At 40.8% G+C, this 14,074-nt stretch overlaps 1 protein-coding gene across 1 annotated transcript in view; it reads right to left on the reverse strand.

The window, feature by feature from the left end:
* Positions 1-12,441, reverse strand: part of adam11 (ADAM metallopeptidase domain 11) — a 37,746-nt gene extending 25,305 nt beyond the window's left edge. The window contains 4 exon segments of the mRNA XM_034708096.1: positions 7,070-7,133; positions 7,662-7,738; positions 11,371-11,522; positions 11,800-12,441. Coding sequence (XP_034563987.1) covers positions 7,070-7,133; positions 7,662-7,738; positions 11,371-11,522; positions 11,800-11,857 — 351 coding nt within the window. The 5' untranslated portion in view covers positions 11,858-12,441.
* Positions 12,442-14,074: the final 1,633 nt, after the last annotated feature.

Here is a 14,074-nt window from a genome sequence, read left to right on the forward strand (position 1 = left end):
AATCAGATCAAATACAAACCCATACCAAACAATCTTCTATCACAAATAAGATTTAACTGCACAGAGTGTAATCACTACAGCCAGAGCACACAGAGTGCTGGTGAGTTCTGATGCAATTCTGGAGCAGGCACTGTAAAACACTTTGTGTCCTCCTCTGTGTTTGACATTAATCTGATCTGGCCAAAAAAATTCAATTATACGTAGAACAACTTCACCACAAGTTTTACTTTTGAGTACGATATGAACACCAACACTGACATCATCCATCCATCCATCCATTATCTTGACCGCGTATCCCGTTAGGGGTCACGGGGGGCTGGAGCCTATCCCAGCTGACTTCGGGCAGAAGGCAGGGTACACCCTGGACAGGTTGCCAACCTATCACAGGGCTAACACAGAGAGACAGACAACCATACACGCACACACTCGCACCAACAGGGAATTTAGAGTGATCAATCAACTTGGTGAGCATGTTTTTGACTGTTGGAGGAAGCCGGAGTACCCGGAGAGAACCCTGCATGCACTCCACACAGAAAGGCCACAATACTTAAATTCACTGTTTTTTAGAACAGTTCACATGCAATGTTTGTGCAAAATTATTGATGTAGTTAGAATATCACTAAAGACAAATAAACTAGGAATGCACTCATGTATGTACTGATGTATGTACTGATGTACATAAGTTAACATTGATATCGTTCAACAGTTGACTTCCTTGTTGAAAGACATAGGCCCTTAAGCAAATACCATGCCTTATCTTTACCATCATGACATCAATTTAATGCTGATTCAGCGAAGAGGTTTTCTACCAGGAAGAATAAGTCACCTGTTGGACCTACTCTGGCTAGTTTTTATGATCGAGCGTGAGAGAAAATGTTGGCGGTGCGGGAGTAGTCTCTCATGTAGGACACGTTCCAGTGACATCTGAAGGAGAACTTAAAAGGAGGGACTAGCATCTATTTAAATGCATAAAATCCCATTGCTCATATGGAAATCAGACACTAAGAATTACAAAGAAGAGATGCAAAAAACATCAGAATCAGGCTAAATTGTTATTTGAAACATCTGTATCAGTATTGGCTCTGACATTAACAACTGGTACATCTAACTTTAGAGTAGCATGTCAGTGTGTGAGAGGGCACTTCTGGAAAAGCTAAGTGATCAACAGCAGTCAGTAGCATGCATTGTTCAGGAGCATGATTGTCCACAAAGTTTCATGGGAACACTTTATGAGATATTTCAGTCTGGACCCAAATGGTGGGTTCAAATTTTAAGTCCTCTACTGTAATAATTTGATTCAAAGTTTGACATTTAAATCTTCAATCCAGAGTGACAACAAATCTAACCTGAGTATTTTTTGTTAAACTATTTAGATTCAGTGTCCGTTTATCTGTTGAAGAAGAACAGACTTGAATCATTCATATCTAACAGTGAAACAGCCTGCAGCACTTAGTCAGGGACCAGATAATAATAAATAAAAGGTAGGATTGCAAGGCTAAATGGAGGAAATCAGATTTCCTGACACAGCAGACACGCTGACTTTCGAAAGTCTAAGTGCGCTTTTCAGAGGAGATGTATAGGCTTCAAATAATTGCCACTCACTCAAACAAAGAAAAACACATGGTATAATAAATCATAGATTAATTTTGAACTATCATTAATGCATAAAGTGCAAAGGTTAGGTAACCCTGACACAACCTCTGATGTGACTGATTAAAATCAAATGCTTGGCGCATAAATGGAGGCACGTAAACAGAGATGTCCTGCAGCATCATACACTCTAACTGAATTAGAAAAGCCAGAGTTTACTCTATGTCTGGACTTTGACTCAGCATTGAGGGGCAGAAAGGAGCAGGGGGAAATGTAATAAAACAAAAGGAGCTAATGAAAAGTGGAAGGCAGAAAAGTTAGCAACACAATAGCTTCAGTTAGGCATATGAGAAGCATGATTATTACCAAATGAGCTTTTTGGATACAGTAAAGCAACGCTAGCCTGCAGAAGACAAACTGAACGACTTAACAGTGAAATAAATGAGGGAAACCATTAGAGACTTAAGTGCTGTCTCGCTGTGATTGTGTCTGATAAGGGTCCATATATCATCAATGTCCAGTCACTGCAACATGAAGAGTGGTAAACACTGTCACTCTGTTATACTTGAAACAACATGACTAGTAATGACCAGGGCCCAGTTTTTCAAAAACTTTAATCTGGATTAAAATGATCCAGATTTTGTAATCCCTTTTTTTGCTATCCCAGATAAAAGTGATCTTGCAGATTTTGTCCTGGTTTTTCAAAGGCTTTTCAGATAGAATCGTTCTGATCCAGATACCACAAGATCAGGTTTAAAGAATCTAGATTTGCAGTCTTTGAATAGGCCAGCATCTGTTGGTCAAAGTAATAGGCTACATTTCATTAACATGGTACGTATTAAATGTCTCATTGGGAAAATGAAAATAAAGTCAGACTAAATACTTTTTTGTCAGCATACTAATGTTACTATTGATCAATAGGAAAATAATGGTTCACTATAACTCCTCGCATTGACCATCCAGCTGCTTCATCTGGTTGCAGTGATGCCAGTGGGAGGTCAGGGCCATCTACATGGGGCTGTGAATGATCACCCCTTCCATCACATTCAGGAGCCTTGTGTTCTTCAGCGATATTATGAAGCACGATACAGGCCAGAGTTATGTTGCATTCTCGCTGTGGGTTTACTCCACGTAGATAGTTCAGGCATGCAAAACGCCTTTTCAACACAAACAATCGTTCAACTGTGCTCCTAGTTCTTCCATGAGTGCAGTTAATGCAAGTATTGAATAAAAGAACGTTTAAATATGTTTCATGTGTCCTACATGTCTCTACATCCACCTTGAATCCACCTTTCCAGTGGGATCAGGGTAATACTGATTTTTAGCATCAAACCTATCCTAATCTCCACTTTAGAGTTTTGAAAAACCCCAAATCAACATTTGATCTGGATTCTGGGCAGGATTGGATTACCATATCCGTATCTCACTTTTGTAGGATGAGGATTTGGTACTCTACTTTTGAAATACCCAATTTTGAGATTTAATCCTATCCAGATCATTCTGATCCAGATTAAAGTTTTTAAAAACTGGGCCCTGAAGATCTAAATTTAATCACGAGAAAATCAAACATTAGAGCACTGAAATGTTTTATGATGTCAATGAATCCAAGTATGGCTGTTTTAATATTTTCAAAATCAAAATCAATTTATTGTCAGAAACCGAAGAAGCAATAATTCGGCAGGTACAAATAAATCAGCTCCTTTCAATTCCATCCTTGTCTCTGATTCAATTCATCTCGTCACCCTGTTACATTGAGATTCAGTTCCAATACGCCTGTCAGCCGCTCAATGCAATTGCAAAGATCCACAGGGACCAATAAAAAAGTGACACACAAAAGCAAGAGGGATTTATTGGCACGTCAATAAAAGTAAATCAATCAAGATGGAGGTGGTGGAGGAAGGGCTGCATACATCAAGTTCTTAGTCAAGCATGCAGAAGAGGAAATGTTAACACGAGCAATTGATGCAGTCCATTGTGTCATTTATCCATAGATGAAGCCAGGTATGCAAATGTCTGTATGTGCGGAAATGTGTAGATATGTTTAGCTCATGTAGCAATTTAGCCACACAAATGCAGTATATCATTTTAATGGACATCTGCCAAATTGGTGATAGTTATAGGATTCAATGCATTGGTTTGAATGTCAACATCCAAACATGTGTTGTGTGTGTGTGTGAATGTGCAACATCCAAACCAATCCCCACAGTGCCGGCTGGAAAAAGAAACAAGTTATGTGCCTTATCTCGAATAAAACAGACTAAATAAAGCTTCTCAATAACCGCTTCCCTTCTACCGATGTAAATAACTTTCAGCAAGTGTGAGTCCTCTAGATTCTATTACAAACTAATGTACAGATTTATATGTAGACATATAATCACATGCAGCTTTGCTTCAACTGATGAACAAAATGTCCAAAACATTTGACATTCATTCATTTCTATTTTACAGATTCTACATTAAGTGTAAAATCTGTACCCGCAGTTGGATTTGTGTTCTTGTTTTCATCTGTAGGACGTTTGTAGTCTCAGTATTGTTGACTGATAACTGTTTAACGTACTATCTACTGTTTAAATGGCAACATAACCTCTGGCAACATCAGACTGAAAAGTAAGCATCTGTTCCCACTGGCATACATCACATAGCTTCATCAGATGATGATAGACGATGATTAGGGATTGGTTTTGAGATTGGACATGAATGAGTACATTTACTATATGTTAACTCTGGATACATAACATGGCAGCCATTGATTGTGTGCAGAAACTCGATTAAAATAGTGATTATGATGGAGTGTGCCCCTGCTGCCTTTTGACATTAATCCATGGTGTGCCCCAAGGATCCATCAATGGACCACAATCGTTTGTCAAACCCAATAAAACACTTGAAATCTAATTTGTAAGACTTTATTGGAGACAATAAATTGCCAAATGTGTCTGATAAAATCTTCTATCCTAAAAAATGTGCCTATTTTGTCTTGTTCTGTTGGAAAAAGGTACATTAGAGACATTTAGCTGCTTATCAAATATGCTAAAAGGCTTCACAAATCTGTTCAGTTTTGGCAAAGATAAAGACAAAGATTTGATCAAGAGACTTTTCTTATTTTGTAGGGCCATAAGTTTATTTTCATGTGCAAATCAACCTCTTATTTAATTATTATACCCATAGGACACTAGAGGATACAAGGTCAGGGCAGAGGATGGTTGTAAGATTTGGTTCACTTGGTTCTGGTAATGGACATGATTTGAATTCCCCTCACAACACGACAACATACACCCAGGCTGCTGGCTGCCTGATGTATCTATGGCAACCAGCCACTGATTGGTCAGGTGGTCTGTGTTGGGGGGAGAGGAGAGAGAGAGGAGAGAGAGAGAGAGAGAGAGAGAGAGAGAGAGAGAGAGAGAGGAGAGAGAGAGAGAGAGAGAGAGAGACGAGAGAGAGAGAGAGAGAGAGAGAGGGAGAGGAGGAGAGAGAGAGAGGGAGGAGAGGAGAGAGAAGAGAGAGAGAGAGAGCGCAAGGGAAGGACTGAGACTAAAATAAAGAAGAAGAGCAAACCATCCCTCAGAGCGCGCTGAATGTCTAGCTTGGTACTAACTGGCCGTCTGAGCCGTGTAAACAAACTGGACTCGCATTTGAACACTTTCAGGAGTAAAGATAGATGGGGGAAACATATGCAGCAAAGCATATGAGGGAACTCTTGGCTTAGACACACTTGAAGTAAAACATCTTCAAAGCATTAGCCTCAAAAATGTGCGAACATTCGCAGGTTCTATGAATTTCCCTGAAGACGAGATTAATAAGAACAAGTTTGATTGATTCTGTTCAATTTCCCTCTGGGGTTGTAAACCAGTCAGAAAAAATGTCTCACACACAGACAATAGAATCAAGAATTGGCTGTGATTGCAAAAGAGGACCTCATTGATTTCCATTTAAAACTGACATAAATGATGCTCTAAACATTAATCAAAGAACATGAGCACAAGACTTTTACAACAGGGTTTATAATTTTCTTTTTCTCCAATGTAAGATGAGGAAAGCTGTACCACTCTTATCGATATGTTCATATATGACAAATGAACCTAAACTTACAAGTATGGGGATGGTGGGCTTAATTTAGCTTAAAGATTGGAAGCAGAAAAAAACCCACAGGTCTATCTGCATCTCATTCAACACATACGCTAAATCTTGTCTAATTCTTACAGAAACTTGAGAGTAAATAACCCCATTATGTGAACTTTGGTAGGATTCACAGATCCAGTCTTGATATCAGTCCAATACTGGCTCAAATAGATAGACTGGGTATTGTGATCCATGGAGCCAATCTGTTCAATTCAGTTACATGTCATTTGTGTTCACGTGAGTGACACAATAAATGTGTATCTATCTACCTAATCCATCTAACCTATGTTTATTGAATGCATCTTTACTGTATTTAGATTTGCATTGCTAGAGGTTATTTAGTCTGTATACTTGTGTAAGAACCCCTTTCAAAATGAGATGGTTGGTCTCAAAGGCTTGTCTTCAGATAAATGTAAAATTTCATGAAAGAAGCTAACAGCATATGCTAAGCAATTTGATGTATTTCACCTTTGATATGACAACAACTTGTAAGGCTATTAGCAATGCCTGCAAAGTCAATGGTTTGAGAGGTGTTGTTAGCAAAGCAACAGATAACAGCTAACACAATCATGCCAAAGAAAGCGATGAGCAGAACCAAACAAAAAGACAGGATGAAGAAAAGCAGTTAACTTTGTCAGCTTCAGAACTAGAAGTTAAAAGATCGAACAGCGAGGAGCTTCACTACCGGTATCTAATGTTTTCCCACTGACACGTTTGACAGTTGAGCTCAGGCTTGGACCAGCTCTTAGTTATGCTGCTATAGGCTTAGACTGCCGGGGGAACTGGCGCACTGACACACTGGGATCCTATCTCACCCCTCTCCTTCCTATCACTTACTTTAACTCTGCCTGTCCAATTGAAAGTCGAGGCATGATGGCTGTCTAACATGAGTCTGGTTCTGCCTCTTAAAAGGAAGTTTTTCCTCGCCACTGTAACTAGCTAAATACTGCGATGTGCAATGCTCATGATGGATTAAGGTGGGGTCAGACTGAGTCTTATCCTATCTTGAAGTTGGGTCTCTGTTCATAATTTGACATAGAGTGGCCTAGACCTCCTATGTTTGTAAAAGCCTTTGAAATAATGTTTGTTGTGATTTGGCGCTATACAAACAAAGATTGATTGATTGATGATTGATTGACTGGGTGGACAAGAATTGCATGCACACTTCAACAGATCATACACATGCTGACTCGATTTAGACCGCATTTGAGGTAATGCTTGATCAGTGGTGTGTGAGTGATGCCATTACCCATTGAAGACGGACTGTGGTTTGTGTGGACTGCCACCAGTAGCAGCACATTATCTGTTTAGACATGATAGTTGTGAAATCGTCAGCATAGAAGTGAACTTCAATTAGTCTTACCACATTCTGTGACAGCTTCCCTTCCTCGTAATGACGCTCTACGTAGTCTGTCGACAGGAGGTTACTGTGAAGGGGAAACAAAGTGAGAAACCCAGCAAGAGTTCAAACTTTACTTTAACCTGATTTCAGCACTTCAATCATTATTGAGAAAGACGTATTATGAGGCTATTAGGAGCCATCATGTGTCATTATTCTGAAGTGGTTTTTTAACAGAATAACATCAATCAGCATCAACAGCATAAATTGCATGAATCTGGATCAACAAGTGGGTGATTCATAAATAAAAACTAAATGTGTGAAGATTCGTTTATCATAAGTGCCTGAAAGCCAGTGAAAGATATTACAAACAGTCCATTACAGAAAATGAGGAGAGGAATAGGAGGGTTTACGTTCAAAGCCTTGTTTGGCCCTAAACCAGTGTGTACAATGCAACACATAGGACATACAGTACACCGCTGAAGGTGGGCGAGAGAGACAGATAAGGAAAGACGGGCAGTAACACTGTGCAGGCGTAGCTGCCGTAAACAGCATTAAAGACTGTTTGTGCCTCTGAGGTGAGGAGGATGAGTGAACGCTCTGCAGGCAGACTTACTGGTTGAGCTCCAGGTCAAGGATGAAGGATTTGCCAAAGGCCTCTACCAGGAAGCTGCTCTGGGCCAGATGGATAGGCTGAGATGGGGATGGATGGTTGCAGAGCAGGGCATAGAAGACAAAAAAAAAAGAGACTTAGGTTTACATTTTCTTTAGTCGTAGGAATACTGATTCAAGTAGCAGCAAAGACTCAGAGAAACTGAATCTGATTGATTATGTGTTTACACTGATGGTAGCTTAAACTAAAAAACACTGGACACAGCTGAAAAAGGAAAACAGAATGAATCCCTGTTTAACCATACAGCAACCTAAGGTGTTGAAAAATAAGGCCAATGCTAAAGCACAAAAACTGCAGTACCTCAACTATCCATTTGAGGCTGGCTCCAAAAGCCAAGCAAACCCTCTTAGATCCCATTTTATAATGCCAACTTCAGAGCAGAATTAAGATGTTTAGAACCTTGGTTGTTAACTCATTTCTTATTTGTGACTACTGGATAGGGGGTTCATTCAGTATTAACTCTTCTGTTTTGATCATATATAGCTTTGGCCAGGCAGGAAGTCAATGGTCAAAACCCTGCGTCAGTCTAGAGCAGGTGTTCCCAAACTTTCAGCCAAAAACATGGGTGCCAAAGACTCGCGACCTCCACATTCTCAAGTGATTTAATGTGGCTTCATTTAGCTGGTCTGCAGAAAATTAGCCTACCTACGTAGCATGTCGCTGTGTCTCCTGTGCCGTTATGAATTAACCTACTGCTACTAAACTAAACTTAGGAGTCATCTTGCAACAAAGAAAGGCAGAAAACTCATTACATTTTCTATTTTCAAGGTTTCATTTCAAGTTTAGCTACTATTTTTGTCAATATTTTTTCCTATAATGGGTAAAATGTACTATTTTTGGATAACTTAAAAAAAAAGGAAAATTCTGGAAGACATCTCATGACCACCCATTTGTGTCTCGCGACCCACCAGGGGGTCCCAACCCACACTTTGGGAACCCTGGTCTAGAGAAGCTGGAAGTTAGTTGATGTCAGCCTTTCCATCTGCTGACCACCATCTTTGAGCTTCATGATGCCTCTTCAGAAACCAGTGGGTGATGTCACTGAGACTGCGTCAATGTTATAGAAAGTCACTAATTTGTCAAGAGTCCATGCTTTTGTGAAAACTGGTATAAAATGTTGTAAAAAAAAATATCGATCATATCATTAAAAGGGAAGAATGGATGTAATGAAACAATGTGAACAGAGACAAGCATAACAAAGACTCAGATTCTATAGAGACACCCTCCTCAGGTAACCTCTCCCTGAGGGCAGACAGCCTCATCCATCCCTGAGGGTTGTTAGATAAACTGGGTGCTGGGGCTCATCAGCTGTGTGTAACCTTGTTTCAAGGTGAACACCGTCCACATTTTCAGATGGATCCCTGTGGTGGCTCCCATCAGTACTTACTGGCCAGCTGCAAGCTAGGCAGGTCTCATTAGTAATAACATGCTCTCTCTGCAAACCACTTAGTATCAATCCAAACCTCCACTGGGTCCATACACTGTACAACAAAGAACCCAGAATCGTGACCCATTAGCAGAGGTAAGAAAGCTGCTTCAGAGCTCTGACTGGGTTTTTTGTTGTTTTGGATTATATTTTTTATTCACATCAAATGTGAAATGTTGACACACTTTAAGAATAGAATAGAATAGAATAGAATAGAATGTACTTTATCCATTCCCCTAGGGAGAAATTCAGGGAAATACAATTTGATTCATTTTAACACTTAATCATAATTTAACAAATAATATTCTTGAAACAAAAAAATATTCTCCGTTTTAATAGGTTGATGAATAGGTGTTTAACTTGGTATATTATAATATGAAACTCACAGGTATTTCTTCACTTTTACAGCCAGCCTTAAGTGGACATGTGAGGAACTGCAGTTTTTTTCACTTCCCATTGTGTCACTTGTTTAACACCTGAGGTAGCTGCTTGTTATAAACCAGATCACCCTAGAGGATCATGGGACGAGAAGACAAATCTACAGTAATATTCCTTATCCTCCTCCTCTCTCTGTGTGGTATACCCGAAATGAAAAGCACTTTCAGAGAGAAACTATACCTATGGTTTTTTTTTATTCTGGAAAAGTAAATATAGATTTTGCAATGGATCCCTTTGAACAGCTTTATTATACAACTCCTTCAAACTGTAATTTTTGTTGTTTGATTGAGAGACCTCAAGCATTACTATTTGATAACAGTTACCTATTTACCTTTTAATGTTAACGACACAGAAAGTAGAATTTCCATTCCTTTGGAGTCGTATTTGTGGAAACCCACATTTGAAGATCAAATAATGCTACTTGAATCTCTGTTTTGGTCTCCATCAGCAAAAATCTAGCTCTTTCTCAGTTTCCCCGCCTCAAATCAGTTGCCTACTACTACAAAAAAAGGTTCATGAGAGCTCTGAGAGTGAATGAAAACAGTAAGGTAGTTGGTCCTTAACCAAAACAAAAAGCTTGAAGACATATGGGAAATCCAGATATGGGAGTAGATTTTCAGTCCAGTTGCTAAAGTTACACTCATTTGGTCCAAAGTTAATATGAAAGTGTTTTTAAAGGCAGCTCTAAGTCCAGCCTAAACTACAGTCCCCTTCATAGAGCTAGAAACTTTCACATAAAGATAATCATGTACAGGGGCTTTTGTTGAGTCTACCTCAATCCAAATTGAATTTCTGTACAGTGGCAGCACTCAGACTCATTTCCGGCAGGCTCCTACAGTCTCAAGCTGCAAAGAGATCATGAGACACTGAGCACAGAGGAGAGCTCAAGGTCAGACCTGTGTCACATCCACTGACCGACAACCCAATGACTGACAGATAGTGTTCATAGCACAGGTAACAAGAGAGGACAGGTAGAGGTGTGAAATATTATCTAATCGACTCTAAAGGAGGTGGCAGCTAAAGGGAGAGTTTTTCTATCCTGCTCTGTTGGTGTGTTGTGTGTGTTGTGGTGTGGTGTGTGTGTGTGTGTGTGTGTGTGTGTGTGTCTGTTTGTGTGTGTGTGTGTGTGTGGTGTGTGTGGTGTGTGTGTGTGTGTTTGACCTGAAGAGAGAGGACTAACAAGGGTGAATGAGGTCTCAAGAGAGCAGATGGAGGTTTGAGGTGGATCAGATTTCTGTAGTTTTCAGGACTTGTTTTGGAAACATTTTGGGCAGCATTTTAGTGCTGTCATGATTGTTATCCTGGTAAAGGCACAGCGTATCATATTGTACATTATCGTACCATACCATACCGAATCGTATTATATTCTGAGATACACAGTGATTCCCACCCTTAATAGCTGTGTGTATTCTGGTAAGGTAATTGCTAAGATTGCTTAGCTTTATGAACTCTGATCTTTCAAAATGTATATATCTATCAGTTGAAGGAGGAGTAGTGCATGTATTTAAATATTTATTAAAAGGAATAAAAAAAGGATAAAGATGGCTTCAAATGTCAAGAAAACGATCTGGTAAAATGTTAAATTAATAACGAACCCTCAATGTTAAATACCTATAGTCCAGTGTGCAAAGGTTGTGAAAAGTTGAATGATACCCAATAGCTTAGAAAAACCTTTAAATATGCAGTAATTAAGACTGACATTAAATGTAAAAGTAAAATAACAATACATATCTACACAGCATCAGAGGCTATTGTTGTGGACGTGAAGTAAGTCACAGGTGAGCTCACCTGTGCTGCAGCTGTGAAGTTCTTGGTTCGGGTGTCCAGCTGGCTGTGGAGCAGCTCCTCCCGAGAGTGGATCTGTTGGAGGAGCCGTTTAGGCTGCACGAACTCTTCTGCAGGCGGCAACCTCTCCTCCAGACTCCCCCGCTCCCTCAGACCTGCAGGGGACAGAAGCAGCAGAAGGTTCAGTGCATGGGCAGGACAGCAAACTGAGATGTGTTGAAATCAAAATGCATGGTCCTTCCTGGTGTCTTATTTTTTCACAGGGATTAGAGCTGATGTTGAGCTTCTTGTTGACACCAACAATTTCACGGTCCACGTTGTTGTGGGGGCAGGTAGAGTGGATGCATTATTGAAAGAAAGAAAAAAGCTCACTCCTCGTTTTATTTACTTATAACAGGTTGCTTGTTTTAAAATAACAAACATGTCTCTTACCTGTCACGGAGCACCGTGCACACACTGCAGCGAACAGCAGGCATCTCACAGCCAGCATGATGCTCACATAGTCCTAGAGATGTCCTCGGTGCTGCGCCGTGAGATGAACTGAGAGGAGAGCGGAGCTGCGGTTGGACAGTTGTTGACAGTGAAGACAAATACAACAGCTGTGTTTCTTCAAACGCGGCGCCCGCATCTCTCGCCTCCTCTTACCGCCTCTGGTGAGTGAAAAACACCCTGGTGAGGCTCCTGTGCTCGGCTCCAGCAGTGTGTCATTGAGTGTGTGCGTGTGTTTGTGTCAGTGTCACACCGAGCTTCGCGGCGGGATCACACACTCGTCTCTCGGCCTATCGTCAGAGAGTGGCTTCGAGCTGTGAGGCTGCGCGAGGAGCCGTGGACCTGACAAGAAGGAGCACGTGGGGCTTGGCGGTCCCACCCACTCACGAGCAGAGACCTGATGAATCTAAAACTCACGACTAGGATACCTGTTGGTCATACCAAGATCAAATAGAGACTTTATTTCAGCCTTGTGATGTTTATACTCAATGGGAATTTGGTTTATTATTAATACTTTACGACCAGTGGCGGTTCTAGACCAATTTTACTGGGGGGACCAGGCTGGAGCCAAGGGTGTTGTCAGAGGGACACATTCAACACTGACAAGAGAGACTGAGAAGGGCGATGACTGGCTGAGATCAAACTGGCAAAACATCAGTGCATTCCTATATACTAGACATATATACTACTGTATACTATATCAAAATGCAGACTGACAGCAGCTGTTTGGCTGTTTACACAACGCGAGTCCCTTAGCGATCTAAGGAACTGGAACCAAGTGCCACACGCATCTGGTCTACCTATAACATCTGTGCGATACCAAAGCTTTTTTTATTGTATAATATGTTTGGTGTGGAGGGGGGGCCACAGCGTGGTTCAGTTTTTACAGGGGCACTGGCCCCTGTGGCCTCTCCCCAGAACCGCCACTGCTTACAACAGGGTTCCCAAAGTGGGGGATGAGAAGTCTTCCAGCATAGAAAAAAAAAATTAAGTAATCTAAAATTGCATATTTAGCCCATGGTAATTATATATCGACAAAAGCATCAGGAGTAGCAGGTTAATTCCAAGCCGCAACCTCCAGTCTAAAAATATGAGTCCAATGTGGGAGTGCTAAAAAACTGCAGTTCATCGAGGATCCACTTAAGGCTGGCTCCGGAAGTACCAGAAACCACACACACACCAATTCAAAAAAGACAATCTTTACAGCAGAGATAAACATGTTTACAGCCTGGTACAAAAGACGAGTGTAGTCTGGATAGCTAATTTCTTGATCGGCACACACTGTAAGGGGTACATTTTTTTCTGACGTGGCAATTTCGAAGATATTGAGATTACGAGTCTTCCAATGAGAGGCACAGCTGACTTGATTGACAGGCGGGAACACTGTAGCTGTTGGCTAGGAGGCTGAAAGCCTGCCTCTTTACGTCACAATCGCTCGACAGCAGCAATATGGCTGCCAACGACGATTGGCCTCAAAACAGCGCCTCAGAAACAGATGGGTGGCGTCACGGATACTACGTCCATATTTTATACAGTCTATGATTAATTCATTACAGTACAGGAAATATCTTGGCGAGTTCACTAAAGTCCCAGAAATGTGAGTGAGAAGGTGGTTTCCCAAAAACCAGATGTTTCCTCTATTTGTCCTTAAAGGGGTTCATTAGTTCACTTTCTCACAAAGAGGTACTCAAGTCAACGTGATCTGAGGGGAAAGTTGGCACTACACGTGGTGTTACGTGGTTTCTTAAAAACCACAGATACTCAGGTCAACATGATCTGACACTTCGTACGTGTCCCAGTTATACAATATGTTGACAGAATGCGAGAATGGAGCCGAGTATGAAGCAAGACTTCCATGTAGGAGGTTGTCGCCATGGTAACTATCAGGATAAACGTAAAACGATGACGTTGCTGGGAGGCCATAAAAGCAGAGGAAAGGATTCATTTGGGGTTCTTCTTGGGTTGTGGGTCTGTCCGTCTGTCTTTCGATGATGATCAGAGATGTGAGCTGTCTGCTGTATCTTCAATAAACCAGCAAAGGCTGCAAGTTGATTCTGTCTTCGTGTTATTTGATTAACATCAGGAAATTTCTCTATAGAAACAGCCATGTGTGCTTGTAACTCATTTTCTGCAGACTGGCTAAATTAAGTATGAAGCAACATTTAATTACATCAAGGGACAGTTGGGGTCGTGAGTCTTTGGCACCTATATTCTAGGG

Source organism: Notolabrus celidotus, chromosome 18 (assembly GCF_009762535.1).
Source record: "Notolabrus celidotus isolate fNotCel1 chromosome 18, fNotCel1.pri, whole genome shotgun sequence".
Classification (NCBI taxonomy): Eukaryota; Metazoa; Chordata; class Actinopteri; order Labriformes; family Labridae; genus Notolabrus; species Notolabrus celidotus.